This window comes from Zea mays, chromosome 2 (genome assembly GCF_902167145.1).
Source record: "Zea mays cultivar B73 chromosome 2, Zm-B73-REFERENCE-NAM-5.0, whole genome shotgun sequence".
Taxonomy (NCBI): Eukaryota; Viridiplantae; Streptophyta; class Magnoliopsida; order Poales; family Poaceae; genus Zea; species Zea mays.
Window position 1 is genome coordinate 213,058,259 of NC_050097.1, and position 21,067 is coordinate 213,079,325.

The 21,067-nt window shown below is 42.3% G+C and overlaps 2 protein-coding genes and 1 pseudogene across 5 annotated transcripts; 1 reads left to right on the forward strand and 2 right to left on the reverse strand.

Annotated features, from left to right (window-relative positions):
- Nucleotides 1-1,842: 1,842 nt before the first annotated feature.
- LOC100381982 (Organic cation/carnitine transporter 7) lies at nt 1,843-5,832 on the reverse strand. Of its 2 annotated transcripts, none has more exons than XM_008670081.1 (5): nt 5,436-5,832; nt 4,583-4,841; nt 3,897-4,422; nt 2,737-2,939; nt 1,843-2,206 (listed from the first exon to the last, which is right to left on the reverse strand). In XM_008670081.1, the coding sequence occupies exons 1-5, from the start codon at nt 5,711-5,713 to the stop codon at nt 1,997-1,999; spliced, it is 1,476 nt and encodes a 491-aa protein (XP_008668303.1). In that variant the 5' UTR covers nt 5,714-5,832; the 3' UTR covers nt 1,843-1,996. The 2 variants fall into 2 exon arrangements, with proteins under 2 accessions (XP_008668303.1, NP_001168223.1); NM_001174752.1 differs by having other exon boundaries at nt 1,845-2,206; nt 4,604-4,841; nt 5,436-5,782.
- Nucleotides 5,833-11,066: 5,234 nt separating this feature from the next.
- Nucleotides 11,067-13,894, reverse strand: LOC100285741 (LOC103626342-like pseudogene; annotated as a pseudogene). The gene is made up of 8 exons (NR_148420.1): nt 13,672-13,894; nt 13,405-13,535; nt 12,538-12,985; nt 12,240-12,452; nt 11,565-12,146; nt 11,369-11,461; nt 11,200-11,285; nt 11,067-11,105 (listed from the first exon to the last, which is right to left on the reverse strand). The product of NR_148420.1 is annotated as a protein-like pseudogene (transcript).
- A 427-nt stretch (nt 13,895-14,321) lies between these two features.
- Nucleotides 14,322-15,829, forward strand: LOC103647762 (GDSL esterase/lipase). 2 transcript variants are annotated; one of them, XM_023301699.2, is made up of 3 exons: nt 14,322-14,475; nt 14,549-14,776; nt 14,870-15,829. In XM_023301699.2, the coding sequence occupies exons 1-3, from the start codon at nt 14,424-14,426 to the stop codon at nt 15,634-15,636; spliced, it is 1,047 nt and encodes a 348-aa protein (XP_023157467.1). In that variant the 5' UTR covers nt 14,322-14,423; the 3' UTR covers nt 15,637-15,829. The 2 variants fall into 2 exon arrangements, with proteins under 2 accessions (XP_023157467.1, XP_008670498.1); XM_008672276.4 differs by having other exon boundaries at nt 14,552-14,776.
- The last annotated feature ends 5,238 nt before the right edge of the window (nt 15,830-21,067 follow it).

Below are 21,067 nucleotides of genomic sequence, written 5' to 3' on the forward strand. Positions count from 1 at the left end.
CTGCTCGTTGCAGACGACCGTTGGCGCTGTGTAGCCGTTACTTCGCTGGCGCACCGGACAGTCCGGTGCTACACCGGACAGTCCGATGAATTATAGCGGAGTGGCTCCCAGAATTCCCGAAGGTGGCAAGTTCAGAGTCGAGTTCCTTGGTGCACCGGACACTGTCCGGTGGTGCACCGGACAGTCCGGTGCGCCAGACCAGGACACACTTCAGTTGTCTTTTGCTCTCTTTATTTGAACCCTTTCTTGGTCTTTTTATTGGTTTGTTGTGAACCTTTGGCACCTGTAAAACTTATAATTTAGAGCAAACTAGTTAGTCCAATTATTTGCGTTGGGCAATTCAACCACCAAAATCAATTAGGAAAAGGTGTAAGCCTATTTCCCTTTCACCCGACCATGCTGTCCTTCGCAGGCCCGTCCTCCTCCGCCACCGAAGCCGAGGTGCGGCTCCAGGATTTCACCGCGGGTCGCGTGGAAGCGGAGGTGACGACCGCAAGCATCACGCATGGATGGGGGCAGGCGATAGCACGGGATGCAGACGCCCATGTCCAGTGATGCTGGGCATCACGAGCGGGCGGGGGCACCGCGGCGTGCGTCACGGGGACAGAGCGGGAGCACGGGCGGGCATCGCGATGACGGGTGCGGGAGCAGGCGGGGGCACGCGAATGACGGGAGCGGAGCCACGGTGAAGCTGGTGGTGGACGCCCTCGTTAGTGTCTTATAGAGTAGTAGAGATTGTCACTTGTATACAACTCTAGGTCCTAATTGTGCTCCTAAAAAAATCCTAGTATTCAAGTGGCAAAACCCATTGATGTAGTTTATTGATTGGTAGATGGGTAGCAGATAGATCTTTGACTCGCCCTGTTGTGGAGGCTTTGAGCTGCACTTTTTGATCTATTTTCTGTTTAATCTCAACTCCTATCTAACTTTGTCCTAATGGACCTGATCAGTCCAATAGACCTAACCTAGTTGGCCCCATCAACTGCTCATAACACTACCACCCCTTTTCGAGCAGCTCGTTCTTGAGATGCAACACCTCCTATTCCATGATTGACAAAGGCGAGCCTCACCTTCTATTCCATGATTGACAAAGGCGAGCCTCACCATGTACGGGGAGGGTGTGATGAAGGCCTGTGTGAGGGAGAGGGATGCACGCTAAAGCTCGCGATAGCGTTGTCCTCAATCCCTTGTTCCTGCTTTACGATAGCTTAGGGTACTGTTGAGGTCTTCATATTAATCACGGTGGTAGACGTTGGTGCTAGACACACAACTCGAGAAGCTACTTGCACCCCTCAACAGAGGTGGTGCTAGTTAGGGCAGAAGTGGCGGTAGGGATCATGATGGCTGCAATACTGTTCACATATGAATAGTAGTCATGGGTGGTTGTTTTTGGGTTAGGATTTAGGAATGGGAGGAGATGAGATCTTAGATCTAGATTGGATTAGAGGCGTGAATTTGGGTGAGATTTGAACTGGACTGGATTAGGGGTGTGGTTTTGGGTGGGTATTGTGGTCGGAGGATTGAAAGCTCTTGATACCAAATAATGTAGTTTATTGATTGATATGGGATAGCATATAGATATGTGACTCATCCTCCCTTGGAGGCTCTGAGTTGCACTTTGATTTATTTCTGATTAATCTCAACTGATACAAGGGTGACCCTCTTATAGAGACAACTCGACCCCTATGCAAATATCCTAATTGAATCTATCTTATGTCTAAACTATATCCTAATCTTTTATCTAACTAACTCGATCCTAATGGATCTGCTCAGTCCAATAGACCTAGCCCAACTGGCCCCATCAACTGCGCCCATGCATGTGAGAACTAAACTACGCACCAATTGATCCATGGAGAAGGAATTTGTATTTTCTATATTTTACAAGTACCAGTACATCAATCTTAAATTAGGCCACAAAAGGGCTCATGATAAAATGCAATGGTAGCTGTACTGTAATTTGCAAGCATACATACATGGAATTATGGAGTCCAAACTCTCACTGGATTTGGCATCCCTTGGTCTCTCGAGGCAAGAGGGCGCATGCGACTCCAGCAAGGAAGAGCACCAGGTCAACCACGAACACAGCTTCTTTTCGACGGCAGCTCTCTAACAAGCCAACAATAACAAGAGGTGAAACTATGCTGCCAATCCGACCAAGGGAAGAAGTGATCCCAACACCGGTGTTCCGAGACGGTGCAGGGTAGAGCTGCAGAGTAGTGATACAAAAAGGCGTGAAAAATTGTTTGTTACCTTTCAAAATTGCAACCGCCATTCTATACAGCACAGCATATTTATTTGAATGATGTGAGTTACTCATATCTTGTCATGGTACTGAAATTTAAGGTGCAGCAGATGCTCTGCAAACTCTATTATGAATTGATACACATACACCTCAGTAATTTATGAGGTATAATTGTTCATGTAACTAATTGTTTCTTGTGACAAAATGTTGAATTTGTTCTCTGATAAATAGTCTAGTCCTAAATTATGTAATATGCTCAATAGTATTTAGATTTTGATTATTTCCATCTAACTGCAGAGAAGTTGAGAGGCTGTCCACCTAGGCTGGAACCAAGGTGCTCTTAGGTTGTGTGGGTACCTTTCTAGATAGTTCAGTGCTCCCCTCTCTCAAGACCAAGTCAGGGGATGTCTTCTCCCCATGGTTGGATTCACTCAAGTAACAGCAGAAGTAAACATATAGTGGCATATCACATAGAATTGGTACTGGGTACTGACCTCAGGTGTATAAACATATAGAACTGCAAAGCTGCCCATGATACAAGTCCGGGCGCAGAATAGAAGAGTAGTTACTAAGCCTTCCCCTAGTTGTAGAGAAAGAGGCGCCAGGAAAACACCGCACAGCAAAAGCATGCCTCCCATAGATCTTTTTCGACCAATCCTGTCGACTAGAAGAGCAGCCAAGAGCAGGCCTGGGAACTCTGACATCAAGTAAAACAAGTTTTTTTATGTTACAGGATTGAAGGCCTCCAGTTAGTTTCCTATTAAAAATTGAAGTCCTTAGCCTTAAGCGATCTTGAACAAAATAAGATTATTATTTGAGATCAATTATTTTACAATTTACTTTGGAAAAAAATGGAATGAAAGTATACATTGTGATCGTGAACAGAAATGGAAAGCTCGCCACTATGCAAATTCTTGATATCAGATCAATATATTTCATGTTTCACGTGCTGAACAATTCTACATTTTATACACATGGCGACACTAATATGTGAGCCAATGATTTTACTAAAGCTCGCCTTGAGGGGGAAAGAATGCCTCCATAGCATTGCACTTAAGAAGTTTCTCACGCGCAGACCGAGAAACACCACAAAGGCTATCTTCCCTAGGCATGCCACCGAGTGCTCAGGTCCCAGGACACATGCTTGCGAGTTGCGACCATGTGCATCATGTTGAAAGCGACTCAGGTGATTACACGCATGAGCGCATGACTCAAATCAGTGACGAGGTTGTCTTCTGACTTAGACCAGTTTAAATTTGCTCCCGCGGAGAGTTGAACCTAGGACCCGGGATGCTACTTGAGTCCACCTAACCAGTTAGATAGCCTGCCCGTTTGACATGATTTTAGTAACAGCAGGTTCACAGAATACACCCTATCCCTATACTCCAAAAGCAGAAGCCAGAAATATTTGGGTTACCATTTTATTTGCCTGCTACCATTCCTTTTCTCTACCAAACAACTCACATACCCGTTTTCTTGGGCACAAACATGTATGAATAAAAAATATCTTAAGTAGCATGCAGATATTTTCTTCAAAAAAGTAAAAAGACAATAAGTACCTTCCTATAGACGGGTAATCATGTACTTCACTCAGGTGATTAGGTGAATAAACAGCAGAAGAGTGAAGTAAAAAAAAATCGTAGAGCAATTATACCTGCCAAACTGGTCACCAGCACATCTCTATAAAGATTACCACTGTTTGGTTGCATCAAATGTGTTCTTACAGATGCACACCTCCTCTTCCCATTGCTTAGTTCAGAAGTTAGCAATATTACCCCATAATAAGTAAAATAATTTGCAAGATAGATGAACCATAGAAGAAAGGTTGATCTTATCAAATCATATGACCAGAGTGCCTGAAATGCGACAATGCCACTGGACTTGGAACTTGTGTCCTCTTCAATGCCAGTATTATCTTCTGCAATTAGCAGTGCTGTCTCAGAAGTCCCAAGGTTGTTGTCAACATGCTTTTCTGGTCTGAAAATTAGTACGCCAGGAGGGAGAGTCCCTTTGTTCATCCTTGCTATTCTTTCCAAGATAACTGTAGCATCCATAGTCCTACCTCTCGAGCAAAGATACCTTGGTGATTCAGGTGTTAGAGGGAAGAAAATGAGAAGAACAAAGCATGGCGCTGAGGACAATGCAAGCAACCACCTCCATCCAAGTACTGGCATGATAGCCTGCATTAAGAATATACAATGCCAAGGTAAAGATTAAGTTAACTACTGCGAATCCTGCAAGCACATGAGTGATATTCAATCTTTGATGAATCTTTTCTAAGGACGTGCAGCTAAGATAATTAACATGCACTTCCCAAAAAAATTAAGATAATTAACATACAATTGATGAAAGGAAAAATACCCACGCAAGAAGAGCCTCCAATATTGTTCCCACAGTCCAACAAGCATGGAAAACAACCATCCAGGTACCTCTTTTGGCAGCAGGGACAAACTCTATGAACCAAGTAGATAGCACATGGCCAGCACCCAATCCCAGACCAACAACAAAGCGAAGGGTGAGTAAGGATGCGTAGTTGGGCGAGAAGGCGCTAAGCAAACCAAATACGGCAGTGACCACTGCAGTGAAAAGGAAACCGGTCCTGGAAATAGCACACATCGAATTATAAGTTGTAGCGTCGTCTTGGGTAAACAAATACTCTGTCCTTTTTTTTTTATTTGTCGCGTTTTAGTTTAAAAATAAACTAGGAGGTGACAAATATTCGAGAACGCAGCTAGTAACAAATAAGATACATTATTGTTCAGGTAACTAAGTAGCTAGGTTGAATTCAGTTAAAATGTCATGTTCATTTCTGCGATAATCTGCACGAAATTTATCAAATGGTTCCAAAATACTACTAATTATGAGGGTCCAGTCCAAAGGTTCTACCCTTTATTAAATGGCTCCAGAGTCCAAATTACTCATTGGAAGGGTTCAGTTAAAAGTCCTTGTTACTGGGTGTAGTAAATATACACGCTCACCAAAAGAAGGATTCAAACTAAATGAATTGGTACAATTTCAACAGAAGAGAACAGCAACCGGAAATGGAAAATCATGCCTGCACCAAATTTCTTAAACGCTCGGAAGGAATTGTGTTGGAACGCGGAAAAGGAAAACTATACAAGGAAAAGAGGAAAGAGCAATCCTGCAGACGGGGACGCCTGAGAAACAACGCAGGTTCAGATTTTTGTGCTACCTCCTGCCGTATCTGTCCGCGATGAGGCCTCCGGCGATGGACCCGATGAGCATCCCGGCGAAGACGGCGCTGCTGATGAGGCCCTGCTCCGCTCCTGATATCCCCCAATCCGCCTCCACGGCAGGCCCAACGAAGGAGAGCAGCATGATCTCGAACGCCTCCGCGATCCAGCCCAGGCCGGAGTAAGCTAGCACGAGGGTCTGGAAACGGCCGAAGCCGACGAGCGAGAGCGCGTCGTCCGTCGTGTAGTGCATTGACACCTCGCCTTCAGCGGCCATGGGTGCAGACGGAGGTCGCGAAGCCACGAACGCCGGCGAACGGACGGAGAAGCGCCGGGCGCACCAAAGAGTGCCGATAGGGAACTGAGAACGAAAGGAAGCCGTTGACTAAGAGTGACTCCAATGGTTCGAAAAAGGAATAATTGTTATACCTTTAAAAGATTATAACTTTAGATATATATTATTTACTCATGTGAATTCATATATAAATAAGATAACAATGGTATATATATCTGGTATATATATCTAAAGTGGTAATCTTTTAATGTTACAGATTTAAATTTCACTTCGAAAAAACTCTTTAAATTTATGCTTAGCAAGTTGCTAAATAATTATTGGAAGTAAAAAATAATCGGGTCTCTAATAGTTTCTTATATTTAGACAATAGTTTAATTTTGAATCTAATTTTGTTGGCATGCTCCCATCAGATATTGTGACGGTAGGGTTGAGGGTGGTGGACATCGAGGGGCAGAAGAGAAGATCAGTCGACGCGACCTATTGTAAAGCGACAGTTTGGGGGCGTGACCTATGGTGAGTGGTGATCCTATGGTAAATGAGAAGTTTGTGTCACGTGTGTCGGCCCTGGTCGACTCGCTGCACGGGAAATGAAAAAAATAGCACGTCAAACCTGACTACCTCGCTGTACGGAAAAGAGAAAAAATGAACATGTATGTATGAAGGAACCGACGACAACCGTGTTTAGAGACATGCTGTCGAGTTGCCAAATCTAGAAAGTAAATGTGTTGGATAGCAAGTAACTAAATTTAACAAATTCATTTGAATAAGGCGTCGTTTTAGTCTCATTTAGTCTCTAAATAGCCAAACAGTAGGACTAAAATAGGGACTAAACTACTTTAGTCTCAAGTCTCTCAAGGGGTGACTAAAAGGGACTAAACCATATTAATTTCACATTTTGCCCCTCATTTATTTTAGTTGCACTAATAGCGAAAGAATGTTAAGGGATATTTTAGTTTTCTTACAAGTCATTTAATGCGTTATAAATATTTTCAATCCTTGCAACCAAAAAGGGTACAGACTAAACTTTAGTCACTTGACTAAACTTTAGTTCCTGTACTAAAGGAACCAAACATGCCCTAAGTATTGGAGAAGTGCTTTTCTATTCACTTCTAAATTTTACATTTGGTGAGTTGTTTGAAGAACTATTGGAGTTGCTCTAAAGGGCGTTTGTTTTAGATGAGGTGGTGCAACATGAGTTTATTCCACGAATTTGGTGGAATAAACTCATTGCTCATATTATTACTAATTATTAGCCTTTAAGGAATGAAATGGTGATGGATCAACTCATTTTATTATTAATAATTATAAGCCTATAAGTGAAGAAAACAACGCAAAAACAAGAACAAAAGAGTTACATCTCAAAAACACGCTCAAATCTCTCAGACATTTCAAACAGCATGGTCTTAGAGTTATAGTATGCTCTTAGAATGTTTGGTGTACTCCTCCATAGCGCTTAGGGGAGCTTTTATAGCCCCAAGAGTCCTAGAAGCCGTTGAAGCTTCATTTGGATGCTCTCGGCCTTCCTTGTCTACGCGTACACGCGGACTGTATGGTGGCGCACCGGACAGTGCACAGTATAACGGTCGCCAGATCGTTGATTGGCTACCTTTCTTTTCTAGGGTACCAGACTGTTCGGTGCGCTATCTGACCATTGGAGCATGCTGACGTGAATGATAATCGTTAGCTGTCCATTACACCGGACTGTCCGGCGCTCTGCCCGGACTGTTCGGTGAATTATAGCCAGCGAGGCCTGGCTGAGCCCGAGAGCCTGTACTTGGGTTGTACAATCGTCATACTATCTGGTGCACACCAAATTGTTCGATGGGTGGCACTGAACTGCCCGGTGCTGCCCATACCAGCCCATCTTCTTCTCTTTTGTGTCAAAACTTCTTTGGCTTCTTTTAGCTTGACTTGAGGTGATCCCTAGAACTTAAACAAATATAGTTAGCAACTAAAACAATTGACTAAGTGATAGAATCATATCTTTTTCTCATCTTTTCACTGGGGTTTGCAATATGTGCAAACTCAAGTCCAAAAAGTGATTTTCTCTATAATATATATGTTAGAGCCCAAACACAAGTACTAAAAATATTGTAATGGACCTATGCAACATATTCAAATGTACAAACCTCATACTTATAGCATTTTCTACAAAGTTGCATATTTAGGTTCATGTTTGTGCTCTTTTGGACTTGACATCTTCAATTTACTCTTTATATATCTATGCCTTATGCTTACATGAAGAGAGTTAGTTCAAAGTGGTGTGCTAGACAGTTAATCATCAAAACACTTAGAAATAATACTATTAGTTCAAAGTGGTGCTCACATTTCCCTTTCAGATTTTTTACTTTTTCTTAAATAACTTTTAAAAATAGTACTATTGTTTTTTAAAAAGTAATACTAAAAGTATTTATAACGTGTTTGACCCTGTTAATCCACTTATGTGACCAAACTTCTATGACACGCCATCCTATGACACGGTAGAAGAAATCACACCCATATAATCTTCGTAAGGCCGTCTACAACAGTTTATTTAAAGTTTACCCGAAAACACTGTTTTGTACCATTATACACTATAGACTGCACTGTTCGCAGAGTGTAGTTTGAATATAAGTACGAGGATGGGTAATCTACTGCAAATAGCCTAATAACCTCTCTCGTATTGCTCACACGTCATCTTCACTATCGTGAGATGAAACCACCGTAGCATAGAGCCTCGTTCTTTTTATTACACAGTGGTAGTCACATCATAAATGTAGCTCATGTGACCTAGCTCGCAATGCTAGGAACCCTCCAAGTGCAACGGTGCATGCAATCACTATGTCATAAGAGATATTCTAATCTCACTTGAACACTAGAGCTAAACCTAGAGTAGACGCTATAAGTGGTGGTCTAATTAAGCTAATCATTTTACAAAGCACTTATATTAATTACCGATTGATTCTTTGTGCATTCAGGTTTCTAGACTAAATACTGATTAGTCTCAACTCACTATATATGTTTTAGCTTCCACGCCTCTTAAATGGCATGTTAGGGTCCTATTTATAGCCTTCAAAGGGAGATATAGTTGCTACAACTTCAACAATCATTCGTGCGTACCATCGAACAGTTTGACAAGTATATGTCGGACCATGTGTGTAAGGAAAATTGATCAAGGCTTATTTGATTATAAAGTTTTGGTGTGATAGATCAACATAATCATTTGAACTATCATTATTTGCTAGTATATGTAGATATAGTTTATAGATGTAACGTGGACTTGAGACAAAGCAAAGTGGTGAATCAAGATGATCAAAACCTTAAGAAAGACATTAGAAAACTCATTGAGGATCTACAACAATATACAAGTGTCCAAGACAATATGGAACCTAGCTGAACTCAAAGATCAGTAAGGTAAGAAACAAAGAATAGAAGACCTTATAGGGCATTGCACTCAAGTGTCAATGGGTTTAATACTAAACCCACACCCGTACCCGTTACCCACGACGGATACAATATGCTACCCATACTTTATACCCGCGGGGACATAATTATACACATATATTTATATATATCATCTATATATACATATATTTATACACACATACAAATATACATATACAAATATGGACATAATATATATATATATACTCACACATATATATCCTTTGCGGGTACGCGGGTCTGTGAGCACGAGTACAACACTTTCATATAGTCGCAAAGAAAAAAAATGTCGGGCTGAAAATCAAACCTGCACCCGTACGTACCCGCAGGTATAAATTTACACCCAAACCCGCATCCTATAGGGTTTTTACCCGCGAACACATAGGTAAAATGTGTTCGTTGCCATCCCTAGTTAGACCAAACCCTAGTACTGTTTTCCTCGCAAAAGCGTCAGACCCATAATGTTGACCAGAGAGTGTCAAACTGTACATTAAACCATACCGATTAAGGACAAGGCATAGGACATGAATCGTCAGACCAATGGCCTAAATAGTGTCAAACCAGATGGAGATATGGTTCATTGGATGACACACTAGTTAGTATGAAAGATAGGAAGACATTAGACCCTCGGTTATAGTATGATGGTGGCCATCGAACTAGTTAGATCGAGTGACTATTGCCTAGTTGTGCATGGTTATGATTGTTTTCAAATGGAAGAAACTGAGCTTGTTATAGATATATACTCTCTTTTGAATCTAATCATCAATACGCTAAACTCTATTGGTATAAGTAAACTAGGTGATGCAGACATAATGGGAAAGATCATCTTCATGCTTGCACATAACAAATATGCAAGCATCAACACCATCTTTCAGGACATGGAGGACTTGAGCACAACGAACTGAGGCTTCTCATGGACAAGTTGGTAGCATTTGAAATGTCATAGAAGATTGGTCGAGAGGAAGCCACTTCATCAAACAAAGACATTGCTCTCACATATAAAGTTCATAAGAAAACGAAGGGCAATAAGCAAGTAAAAGGCTGAAGCTACTCAAGCAACTTGTTTGGCCAAACTGAAATCTGTTGGGTAGATCGAAATACTTAAAATTAAATAAGTGCTCGAATAAATTGTAAAGAAATATTTAGATGGTGATCCATTACCACCTCTACCAACAGTATATATACCAAGACAGAGAGGTTGCGAGTGGTGTTCTTTATCAGAAGAGTGCAAACAGCACGCCTCAAAAAGATCATTTGGGTGAAAACAGTCACACCTTTTTCTTTATCAGAAGAGTGCAAACAGCGCTGCCTTTGTGTTTATATAGCGACAAAACGCGCATAACAGGTTACATCCACAAACCATCAGATATGCTTTGCCAGAGCCAGGGTTTACCTTACCGGTAGAAAAAAAACGAAGCTCACCGAGAAACGCGTTTCTCGGATTTCTCGTTTTTTTCGTTTTCTCAAAAAAAATTCGGCCAAAATTTAAAAAGAACAGCTCAATTTAATCAAAAAACATATAGATCTTTTCTAAACCACCTAATGTCACTATATACATATAATCATTCTATAAATGGAAAAATGAATCACAAATTGACTGCGGATATATATCCTTAGAACATAGAATAATTAGAGAACATAGAATAACAAGACGATCCAAATAAACCAAATATTACATAAATAAAGTTCTTTGGCAACATCCATGCACCGGTGAATATAACACTAGTGGTGTGTCACAAATATTTGGTAGTCCATAGTTCAAATAATGCATAGAAATCAATCACAGTTATAAATATTGTTAGGCCACATGAACCAAATATGGCAGCAATATTGTGTTGAAACTGAAACAAAGCACACAATTGATACAATAGAGCCACATGTTCAAAATCTTGCCATTGAATCAGTCCATGTATACGCCATATTCTTGTGCTTGTGCTTGAAGATTAGATCACTATATTTTCCAACAGTAAGACAACAAATTAATTAGTTAAATGAACTTTTTGAAACAGTGAGACAACACATCTATAATCTTAGATGTACTTAACCTTCTGAAGCATGTACAGGCCCTTGATGGAGAGCTTCTTCTGCCTTTTTGATCTTGGACGGAGAGGCGCTGCTTGTTCATCTTGACCTACAAAACATGTATAAATATGAAAACAAAATACATTGTTGAATCAATTATTTGCAAATACATTGTTGATTTCCCTTGCTTACCAGGACCATTATATTGGTCTGTAGCTAATTTAGGTTGTGTCCTAGCTGCAAAACATGGACCACTAGGTTCACCATCTTCGTCATCACCACCACCTTTCACAATGATATTGAAGATAATTTGAATCATAAAAAGGACATGACAAATAGTGCATAATTAACTCAAAATTGAACTCACCATCATTAGAGTCACTATCACCTGATTCGTTGTAGGTTGGGCTACCTCCTCCCTCACTACTATCTGATAAGAAATCATCTCCAATATCTTCTTCTACAACATTCCTTTTCCTACCATTTTTCCTACCAGAACCAATCCTAGAATTTAAAAGAACCATCTCTTCTTCATTCAATCCTCCTAACTCCTCTAAAACGAATCCACTTGGTCTGTTAGGGGATTCAGGCTCATCATTTTCATCAAGTGTCGGCACTGATTCACTCCTAGAACTGCACAACCATTCCATAATCGGGTTGCCTTCATCATACATAGCAACATCTATCATGATGCTACATGGATCTATGTTTCTATCTTTAGAGTTTTTCATTTGTTCAAAACTTTCTATATCAGTTTCAAAATGTTGAATGCGCAACTTCAAGTTGTAGTGAACATAAACCAGTTTATGCAACTTATCATAACTCAACCGATTCCTCAATTTGGTATGAACCAAAGCGAAGGTACTCCAATTACGTTCACAACCACTAGAGGACATGCATTGAGAAACAATATGACGTGTAAACTCTTGTAATTCTGGATAGTCTCCACCATATTGATCCCACCAATCAGCTAGGAAAATATGAAAAAATAGAACAATCACCACAAATAAAGAGGCAACTCTCAAGGACAAAACAAGAATAAATCTAGACAACAATGACTTACCTGCACTTGCGCGGCCATTAAGTGCTGAATCTTTAGCCTCTTCTCCTCCAAATAACCGAGCTTGCTTTCTGAAGAAAGAATATTGATCAATTGCAGCTGAAGCCTTTGAAGATGAGCTTGAAAGTTTCTTTATGGCCATTGTCACAGCATGTTGGAACTTCGGTTTTCTTGCCATTTTGGAAGTATATAGCGCTTCAGGGTTAAGGGCAGCAACTATGAAAATAAAAGGGCAGCAACAAATCAATAACTATAATGTTTAATCGGCTAGAAAAATTTAAGGGTTAAGGGCAGCACATACCTGCAAGCATAAGAGTATCATTGAGCATATAGTCAAGTCTTCTATTGATTACTTACATTAATCTATCACACAGATTTTTGTTGATAGGATCATCACCCAAATTGGATCGTATTTTAGCCATAGCACTCATCATTTTTGGAAGAAAAGACGATATAGACACACTCTTCTGTTGATAAGCTAAACGAAGTACAGGGTAGATTGGGGACACCGCTTTCAAAACCTTTTCCATGTCACTCCACCATTTATTTTTTGTCAAACAATCATATGCGAATTCATGATCTTCTTCACCAGCCCACTTACAGTTCTCCCAATCAGCTGATGCCATCCACAACTTAAATTTATCTTTTCTATCCAAAAAACTCTGCAGAAAAATAAAAACAGTACCAAACCTAGTTGCGTTCCACCGAACTAGCTCACCACCAATTTCTCTCACATCATAGCATGTAACCTACAATAAAAAACAACAATAAATTATGAAAACAACAATTGATATGAATTATGACAAAATAACAACGAAATGTGATTATATTTATGACAAAAAAACAGAATTGAACTATAACCTGTTATGATTATAGAAGAATCTACAAATTCTCTTTGCACTATCCACTACTTCTGCAACATCAGGAAATCGTCCTATATCCTTTAACATTAAATTTATGGTATGTGCAGCACATGGCTGCCAAGTAATATGTGGATATTTTGTTGTGAAGTCTTGACATGCCTTTTTATAGTTTGAGCCATTATCAGTGATGATCTGAACAACATGCTTGATCCCAATATCAGTAACCACATCAGATATAATTCCATAGATATAATCAGAATTTTGAATTAGACCAATTGCATTTACTGACTTGTGGAAGAACATACGCCCATAGCCTTTCCTTTCTCTGCTTGAGTAGCAGCACCAGCACGACGCTCGCAAGGATGGTTAATCATGCGTACTTCACAGTCGCTGTCGCTGTCCCAGTCCCAGTCCGACGCCATGGAGGAGCTTCAAACTAGAGTGAAATCAGCAGTCCACACTTAGTCGGGACGGGGTGGCACTAGTAACAGCAAGCAACACGGTTGAGAAGTCATCGATGCCAGCTCAGCACCAACAGTGGTTGCAAGATTGAAGGAGGAGATGCGACATACCTGAGCGCAGCGTCGGTCTGGACCTGCCGGTGCCGAGGGACGACGAACGAGGACGACAAGCAGCTGCAGCAGATAAGGCGCGCGCACTGGACCTGGCGCCGGATGAGAAGCAGCTACTTGGCTGCTTGCCGGTGCTGTCTGCTGTGCACTGGCCGTGCGGCTGCCTGCTCGAGCGGCTGGGCAGCAGCTGTGGCGGTGGCCGGGTGACGCGTTTTGAAAATGTGAGCTAAGTAAAAAGTTAGGGTTTTAATTTTATATGTGGGTGATGTTTTGGGCCTCTTTTTTACAGCCCAAACAAATAACTTTAGAATTGGGCCAGCAAAATTCAAAAGCGCTGAAAAATTTGGGCGGTAATGGAAAAAACCGGGGCCCACCAAAAAACACGAAATTTCGGTTTTCTCGTTTTTTTTCGCCGAGATTTTTTTTCCTGCCCGGAGCTAACTATCCGTAAAAACCCTAATATGTGGTAACTAATTCTACGGCAAGCAATATCTTGCAAGTTTGTTACAAGGATAACGTGAACGTTGCATTGCAATGAGACTTATCCAATCTAATTTACACGCCTCCCAGCCGGAATCGGACTCGTCCTTCCCATCGATGTAGCGTAGCGGGTCTATAAATTGCGAGGCGCATATGGTCTTCTGAAACCCACGCCGCAGCACGGCAGCAGCAACCAGCAATCCACGCAGACCTCTATTCTTCCGCACTCGCGCGCCGCGTAAACGCGGCAACTCGGGGTGCCGCCTGCCAACATGAAAAGGCTTCTTTTCGCCGCCGTCTGCGCCCTCCTCGTCCTGTTCAACGGTGTGTATCTTCTCCAACTCCTTGTTCTACGTACGTCTCTTGCATTACATATTGATCTGTTCCGCGCCTCTAGCAGCTGGTCGTGTGGAGTGCCGGCGCCATGGCGACAGCGGCGACTCCGCCCGGCAGTACAAGCTGTTCGTGTTCGGCGACGACTACGCCGACACCGGAAACTACCCGCTAGCAGATTTGTCCAAGACGACGCGTGCCTGGTACTACCCGTACGGCAGCAATGACAAGGACCACGGCATGAGCGCAAGCGGCCGCTTCTCCAACGGCTTGGTACTACCTGATTTCATCGGTACGTACGTACGTAGTTAGCCGAACGGCCCAAGTAGAGTAGGGATAGATGATCGTTGTGGATCTCAATCTCATGGTCCTTTGATCTTTGCAGCGAGGATTCTAGGGCGGGAGGAGTCTCCTCCGGCGGAAAGCAAGAGGGACCAGGACGGGGTGGACCCGTTCGGCATGAACTTCGCCGTGGGCGGCGCCGGCGTCGTGGTGGGGACGCGCGAGGCGCCCAAGCTCGGCACCCAGGTCGACAAGTTCAAGAGGCTGGTCCGGCACGGCATCATCGACAAGGACCTCACGGACTCCGTCGCGCTCGTCGCCTTCTCCGGCCGACGCGACTACGCGCGCGTCAACGACGACATGACCAGCGCCGAGATGATCAACGCCATGGCGCAAGACGTGACGGACGCGATCGCCGACGCCGTGGAGCACCTGACGGGCCTGGGCGTGGAGAAGGTGCTGGTGACCACGCTGCCCCCGATCGGCTGCACGCCGTGGCTGTCGAGGTCCAGCGACTACAGCTCCTGCGACGGCCAGATGGTCGCGAGCGTCCACAACGCGTACCTCGAAGAGAAGGTGTTCAAGGACGCGGCCGTCCTCAACCTCGACCTCAACACGATGTTCAGGCGCCTCACCTCCGGTTCCGGCTCGTCCCAGTCGTCGAAGAGGTTCAACAAGCACAGGCTGGAGCCGTGCTGCGAGGTCTTCGACCGGACTGACTACTGCGGCCGGATGGACGACGGCGCCGCCGCGTACAGCCTGTGCTCCGCGCCGGACAAGTACTTCTACTGGGACGAAATCAACCCGACGCATGCCGGCTGGAAGGCCGTCGTGAATGAGCTCGAGGAGTCCATCAAAAACTTTCTATAGGTTTATTAGCAGTGACATCCATCGGTCGTTAAACATGCGGGTGCTTTATTAGCAGTGACTGTTAATCGTTATAGGTTCTTAATTAATTGATTAGTTTCAGTCGAGTCTGTTCAATAGGTTTAGTTTTAGGTCATGGGAGTGTTACCGTTCTATAATCTATATAATGCTTAGATTTTAATTGGTTGTTAGTGAAGTCTGTGGATGTCCAGCCGTTTTTTTAATTAATGTCCATAAGATTTGACTAGGTGAGTGCCCGTGCGTTGCAACGGAAACACATAATAACCTAACGTAGTCTGAAACAAATATTTTGGTCTGAAACATATATAGAGCTGCAAAGATGGGTCCAGGAATTGAGGCGAACACAGATCCGAATTTCCCAGGATAGTGAAAATGGCCCATGATTATTATAGAAAACATAAGTATTCACATTCTGAGATATAAAATAGCATAAGAGTGGAACGAGGGCGTCCACATTGTTCGTGGCCCCGCCCCTGCTCCATCTCATGGGCCTCGCTCCTGCCGCTCAAACACGAAAGAAGCCCCGATGTCGCGTTCTGGCCCTCGACGCCATCCGCGATATGACCTTCCGCTTCCTCTGTCGAGCGTGCTTGTTCCTAGCTTCCCTCCCGCCTCTGCATCAGATTCCCGTGCTGAGGCTGGAAAGTTATACCGTGAGCTTAGCTTCCCCCTCGACGTACCATCCGCGTCCTCCGATCGGTCACGCGTGGAGCTTCTGGAACCTCAGGTGCATCTGGCTTCCGCGCAGGCCACATCCCGTCCGCCCAAGGTTCGTAAGGCTTCAACCTAGAAAGCAAGCAAAAAACCCAATACCTTACAATTTTGGAAATAGAATGGAATAGAATGACCAAATTTATACCTTATTCATGAAGTGTGCTTCAGCTCTAGCGTACTAACCTCCTGCATAAAGCTACCGTTGTAGAAACCACCACAGCTATTTCCGTTCTGCATGGGAGAGTTCCTTTATACATTTCAAATCTAGGTAGTGTGCCAATTATGTTGCTGAAACCTTCACAAGTTCACATGCATGCAGCTTCAAGTTCGGACCGTCTGAATAAAGTTATCCCTGCATAAACAGGGGGTTAGAGAAGTGGACTCACATGTCCAGTTTCTGTATTGAAGCAAACAGTATTCTAGTGACCTTGAGCATATGCAAAGCACTGTAGCAAAGTGAGCACTGAAACAGAAATGAATAGCAAAATATTATCACATCAAGCAACCTTCCATGGTGGTGCTCTGCAAGCGCCTGCTTAAAGTGGTTCCAGAAAATGACTTAGTAAAACAATTAAATATGCCTACTTGATGGCATTGCTCAACATTGTTTATATACCATTCTCCAACAAAACGCTTGACGTACTTGAGCGTGTCGGGATGACTGATTGTAAACCGTGCTCAACTCATGTGAACACTCAAGTGAAACTCTCAGCAGCTTAGGGCTGGCCAATCAGCACATACGGAAATAATTTTAGGGCTTAGGGTTAGCCACAAGAAACTACTATCATGTATCATACAAAGTACTTTTTTCTCGAACACGTAGGAGAGCTGCACATCATTTTATAAAAGAGGAAAAAACAGGGGAAAAGAATCCCTTACAAGAAACCCACTTCAATCCCCAACCTTGGGAGAAAGGAGTTGAGAAAACAAAGACGAATCCGCGCCTGAGACAAACATGATCGACCTCTAGAAAGGAGAGAGTTAAACCATCCCTCCTTCACGACCAAAAACCACCCACCCCACTCACTAAAGCCTAGAGCTTAGCACCACAATCTAAAGAAGTAACTTCTTCTCTTCTGAAGTTCTAGGCCACCGAAAGAGAAGGAGAGGCACACTCAAAAGAAGTAAACAATCTAACTTCTTCTCTTCTGAAGTTCTAGGCCACCGAAAGAGAAGGAGAGGCACACTCAAAAGAAGTAAACAAGGCTACTGAATTGTTTGATTTCTTAATTGTCAGACCACTCAATCACACAAATATCAAATGGCAAATAAGTCTAGCTACATTTCACACAGGGAACACACTTGGCTACACAAACAGACATTCAATTGAAACTTGTATTCTACATGGAAGGTTAGACAAAGTGAGATATGGCAAACTAATAGTGCTTTTGGATGCATGTCGCCAAAATTCCATACAATGTAACATCTTAATCGAAGCAAGAAGCAAAAGTGGGAACAAACAAATACCTCACTTTCCATGGGCAATAAACTCCTCACATCATGCTGCTCAAATTTCGATGCCAGAAACTGCCCTCCAGCAGCTAACCATGGTGTCATAGCCATTGAAATGCCAACGACTAAAAATAGCAATGATGTTAATTGAGGTGATAGAAGACCCTGTAAAATAGTGTGTTCATTAGTTTCCCCTCTGCTCTATAGCATTTATCCATAGCACAACAATCATATGATTCGTGACATACAACAATTATAGATGTTCCTATGATCAACTATTGTGTACATGAGAAGTAGGTCTAGAGACATAAAAAGAGTTCTAGTTGTTGTTTCTGAAGAATGTATATTGTGGTGTTGGGCTGGAACTAAGGCTCTGCAATAGCTCTTAGGCGCTGGCCGTGTTAATTTTACTGGTGTGTGGAGCTAGGAGTCCTGTACTTGGTTAATTGGTGGGAGCAAGCTTTGTTGCTCCTACGTTGTTTTATTCCCTTCTTAATGAAATGACATGCAGCTCTCCTGCGTCATTCGAAGAAAAGAAAAGAAAACAACGTATGTTATCTGGTTGACAGCTTCTCCAAAGGCAACAAAAGCAAACTCACCACCAGGTGCAAGCAAGAGGCCAACACGAATGGCAGCTATAGCAGAAACCCCAAACACCCTGCCGACAAATGTAACTAACAATGTCATTCCAATTATCAAGGGACTCAATATATTTAAATTTGAATATTTAAAACATCTGAATATTTTTTATGTGGCGTATTCTATTAAAAATCTGAATATTTTTTATGTGGCGTATTCTATTAAAAAATCTGAATATTTTTTATTTGGCATACTCTGTTATAAAATCCTGGATCCATTGTTGGCAGGGAATGGTCAGGATCGCTAACAGTTGTGGCAAAGCACTCATTGTAGATAAGAAAGATGGTAGTGAGGTTCCATACACTTCGGACAAGGAGCATGAGCCACCACGTGAGCTGACTGGTGATCCTTGGTGATAGCTCTACCACACCCACCCTGGACAAGCTATGCACAACCTATGTCCCTCCAACCATGTCACCTGTGGACGATGGCCAGCCTATCGACCTAGCCCTAGCGACCACCATAGAGGTGCCTGCGCTGAACCTGTGGCAACGCCTACCATGGACAAGGACAGTGTCGATGCTTCTTCAATCGTGGACAAGAATGAGACAGTATTTGCACAACGCCCACTGCGCGAGAGCCTAACAGCCAAGCTTGCAAGATATTTTTTCGTGACTCCTATGCTGTTAATGGTTTTGTTCCAGTGTTGATTGCTGAGAAGAAGGATGGCTCCATCTGCAACCTACAAGGATGTTTATCAACCTTGTAGGGCCGGCTCTGCTCAAACTATAGACAAGGTTTATGGCAAGGCTCTTCCTCAGTCAGGTACACTCAAGGGTCGTTAACTGTAGTGTGTTATCTTTTAAATAACTTTAGTGTGTCATCTTCTACTGAATTATTAGGCAACTTAGCGCTTATGGGAATCTCAGTCACAATAGTGATTTAAACTATGTGAATGATAACTGGTTTATTTGAATCTCTTCTGCAACTTTTGCAAATTATTTGCATCTGGGTGCTTCAAACATCAAAGCCCATACCAGAATTTCATCAAGAATGAAAAGATACATGAACTCTGTTGAAACCAAATAGGCTTTCTAAATATTGTAAAATGGTTAAATACAATTTCAATAATCACCACCAATAATTGTATAGCCAACCACGTGAATTGAAGCATATGACTTATTAGAAAGCAACATATGCTTGAAATGGAATTTATAAGAAAGGCTATACAAGTTAGTTTGGCTTGCAAACAACAAAAGAAAATTTGTCAAATTAATTGGCTTGCCTGTATAGCTAGAACAGTTTATACTTTATATAGTGGATAATTATTGCATCAATAAATACATGTTTACCAACCTTAAGAGCGTCATAGCATCTTGCAATTGGATTGGCAGCTGCAAGAAATGAAGTCCCTAAAATGAGTATTATTGTAATGGCAGCTTTGGCAATAGATATTGTCTGCTGCTCCATGGCCTCGGGAATCGCAACTCTGGAATTGCATAAGAAAACAGAGACTGGGTTAACAAGGTTTCGACAGGGCATAGCAAGAAAGAAGATTTACTATGTCTATTCTAGTTTCACCAAACATATAAACTGGCGCCATGTCTTTAGGTCGCATCTTATCAAATTCATCCATACAAACCACTCCACCATCAACACCAGTCTGAGCAGTGCATAGTTAATGGCTCGCCCCAGGTAGATCAACACATAATCCTTCCTTTTACTAAACCTTGGTTGTTCTTGCTTGGGATATACTACCTTTAAGACTATTTGTAAACGTGAGTTTCTTGTTTCTTTATTTTTTTTTCTGCACACAATAAATATATTGTGTAAGGATATAATTAAAAGAGCAAACTTTTGGGTGCTGATTCAAGTGATGACAGATCCAGACTATTTTCCTGTAAATGGTAATTAAAGTTTATGTATAAATAGTAACAATTATCTTCTATGAGTTTAGTTTTTGCAATGAAAATAATAAATCGTTTTAGGGGAAAATCAATCAGGGGAGTGCTTATTTTCATGTAGATTTTCTCGTGGTCTAAAATGTTTTAGAAAGAGGATAATATAATAGAACTTAAGTGCTTATTTTCATAAGTAGAAACAAAAATAACCATACAATGGCCTTAGTGTTACGTCTAGGTGAGTTCACTTTGCAGGTGTAACCCAATATGTTTTCAGTAGTTCGATATTATTATTCAAAGCTAGATCATAATTTATTCAGTAGCGCTAAGCGCATTGGGAAATTTGTGTTTAGTCTGTAACCCGAAACACGTCTTATTGATAGGGAGAGTTCCAGACAATAGGTTGTATTCTACAGGAACAAAACCAATCGTAGCTCAGGTTCAGCATCTGCAGGAACGTGAGGTTCCCGAAGGCCGAGACAGCGCGCCGGTGAGCCCGTAGGAGGGCAAGCTCAGCGACACCACCACAGGCCTTCCATCGATGGCGTGAACCACTAACAAACCTCGGAAGACGAAGGCAGTGACTCGCCGAAGACGTGGGACTGGAAACCTGTGCCATAAGGCAGAAAGCAGTAAAGGCTAACACAAAGTTGCTGTGAGAATGAAAGCAACAACCCATGTGATTCCTAATCCAAGAGGAACCTAAAGAGGCAGCATCAGTAGTTCAGAAATTAGCCTCTCATATCAACCAGCATGCAGCACAGATG

Excerpts from the sequence above, each read along its gene's own strand:
- LOC100381982 (XM_008670081.1), bottom strand. The coding sequence starts at position 5,713 with ATGGCCGCTGAAGGCGAGGTGTCAATGCACTACACGACGGACGACGCG. Across the intron at positions 4,842-5,435 it reads GCGGACAGATACGGCAGGAG|GACCGGTTTCCTTTTCACTG; the intron begins GTAGCACAAAAA and ends TGCTATTTCCAG. Across the intron at positions 2,207-2,736 it reads TATATGTTTATACACCTGAG|CTCTACCCTGCACCGTCTCG; the intron begins GTCAGTACCCAG and ends ACTACTCTGCAG.
- LOC103647762 (XM_023301699.2), top strand. The coding sequence starts at position 14,424 with ATGAAAAGGCTTCTTTTCGCCGCCGTCTGCGCCCTCCTCGTCCTGTTC. Across the intron at positions 14,476-14,548 it reads CCTCCTCGTCCTGTTCAACG|CAGCTGGTCGTGTGGAGTGC; the intron begins GTGTGTATCTTC and ends CCGCGCCTCTAG. Across the intron at positions 14,777-14,869 it reads GGTACTACCTGATTTCATCG|CGAGGATTCTAGGGCGGGAG; the intron begins GTACGTACGTAC and ends TGATCTTTGCAG.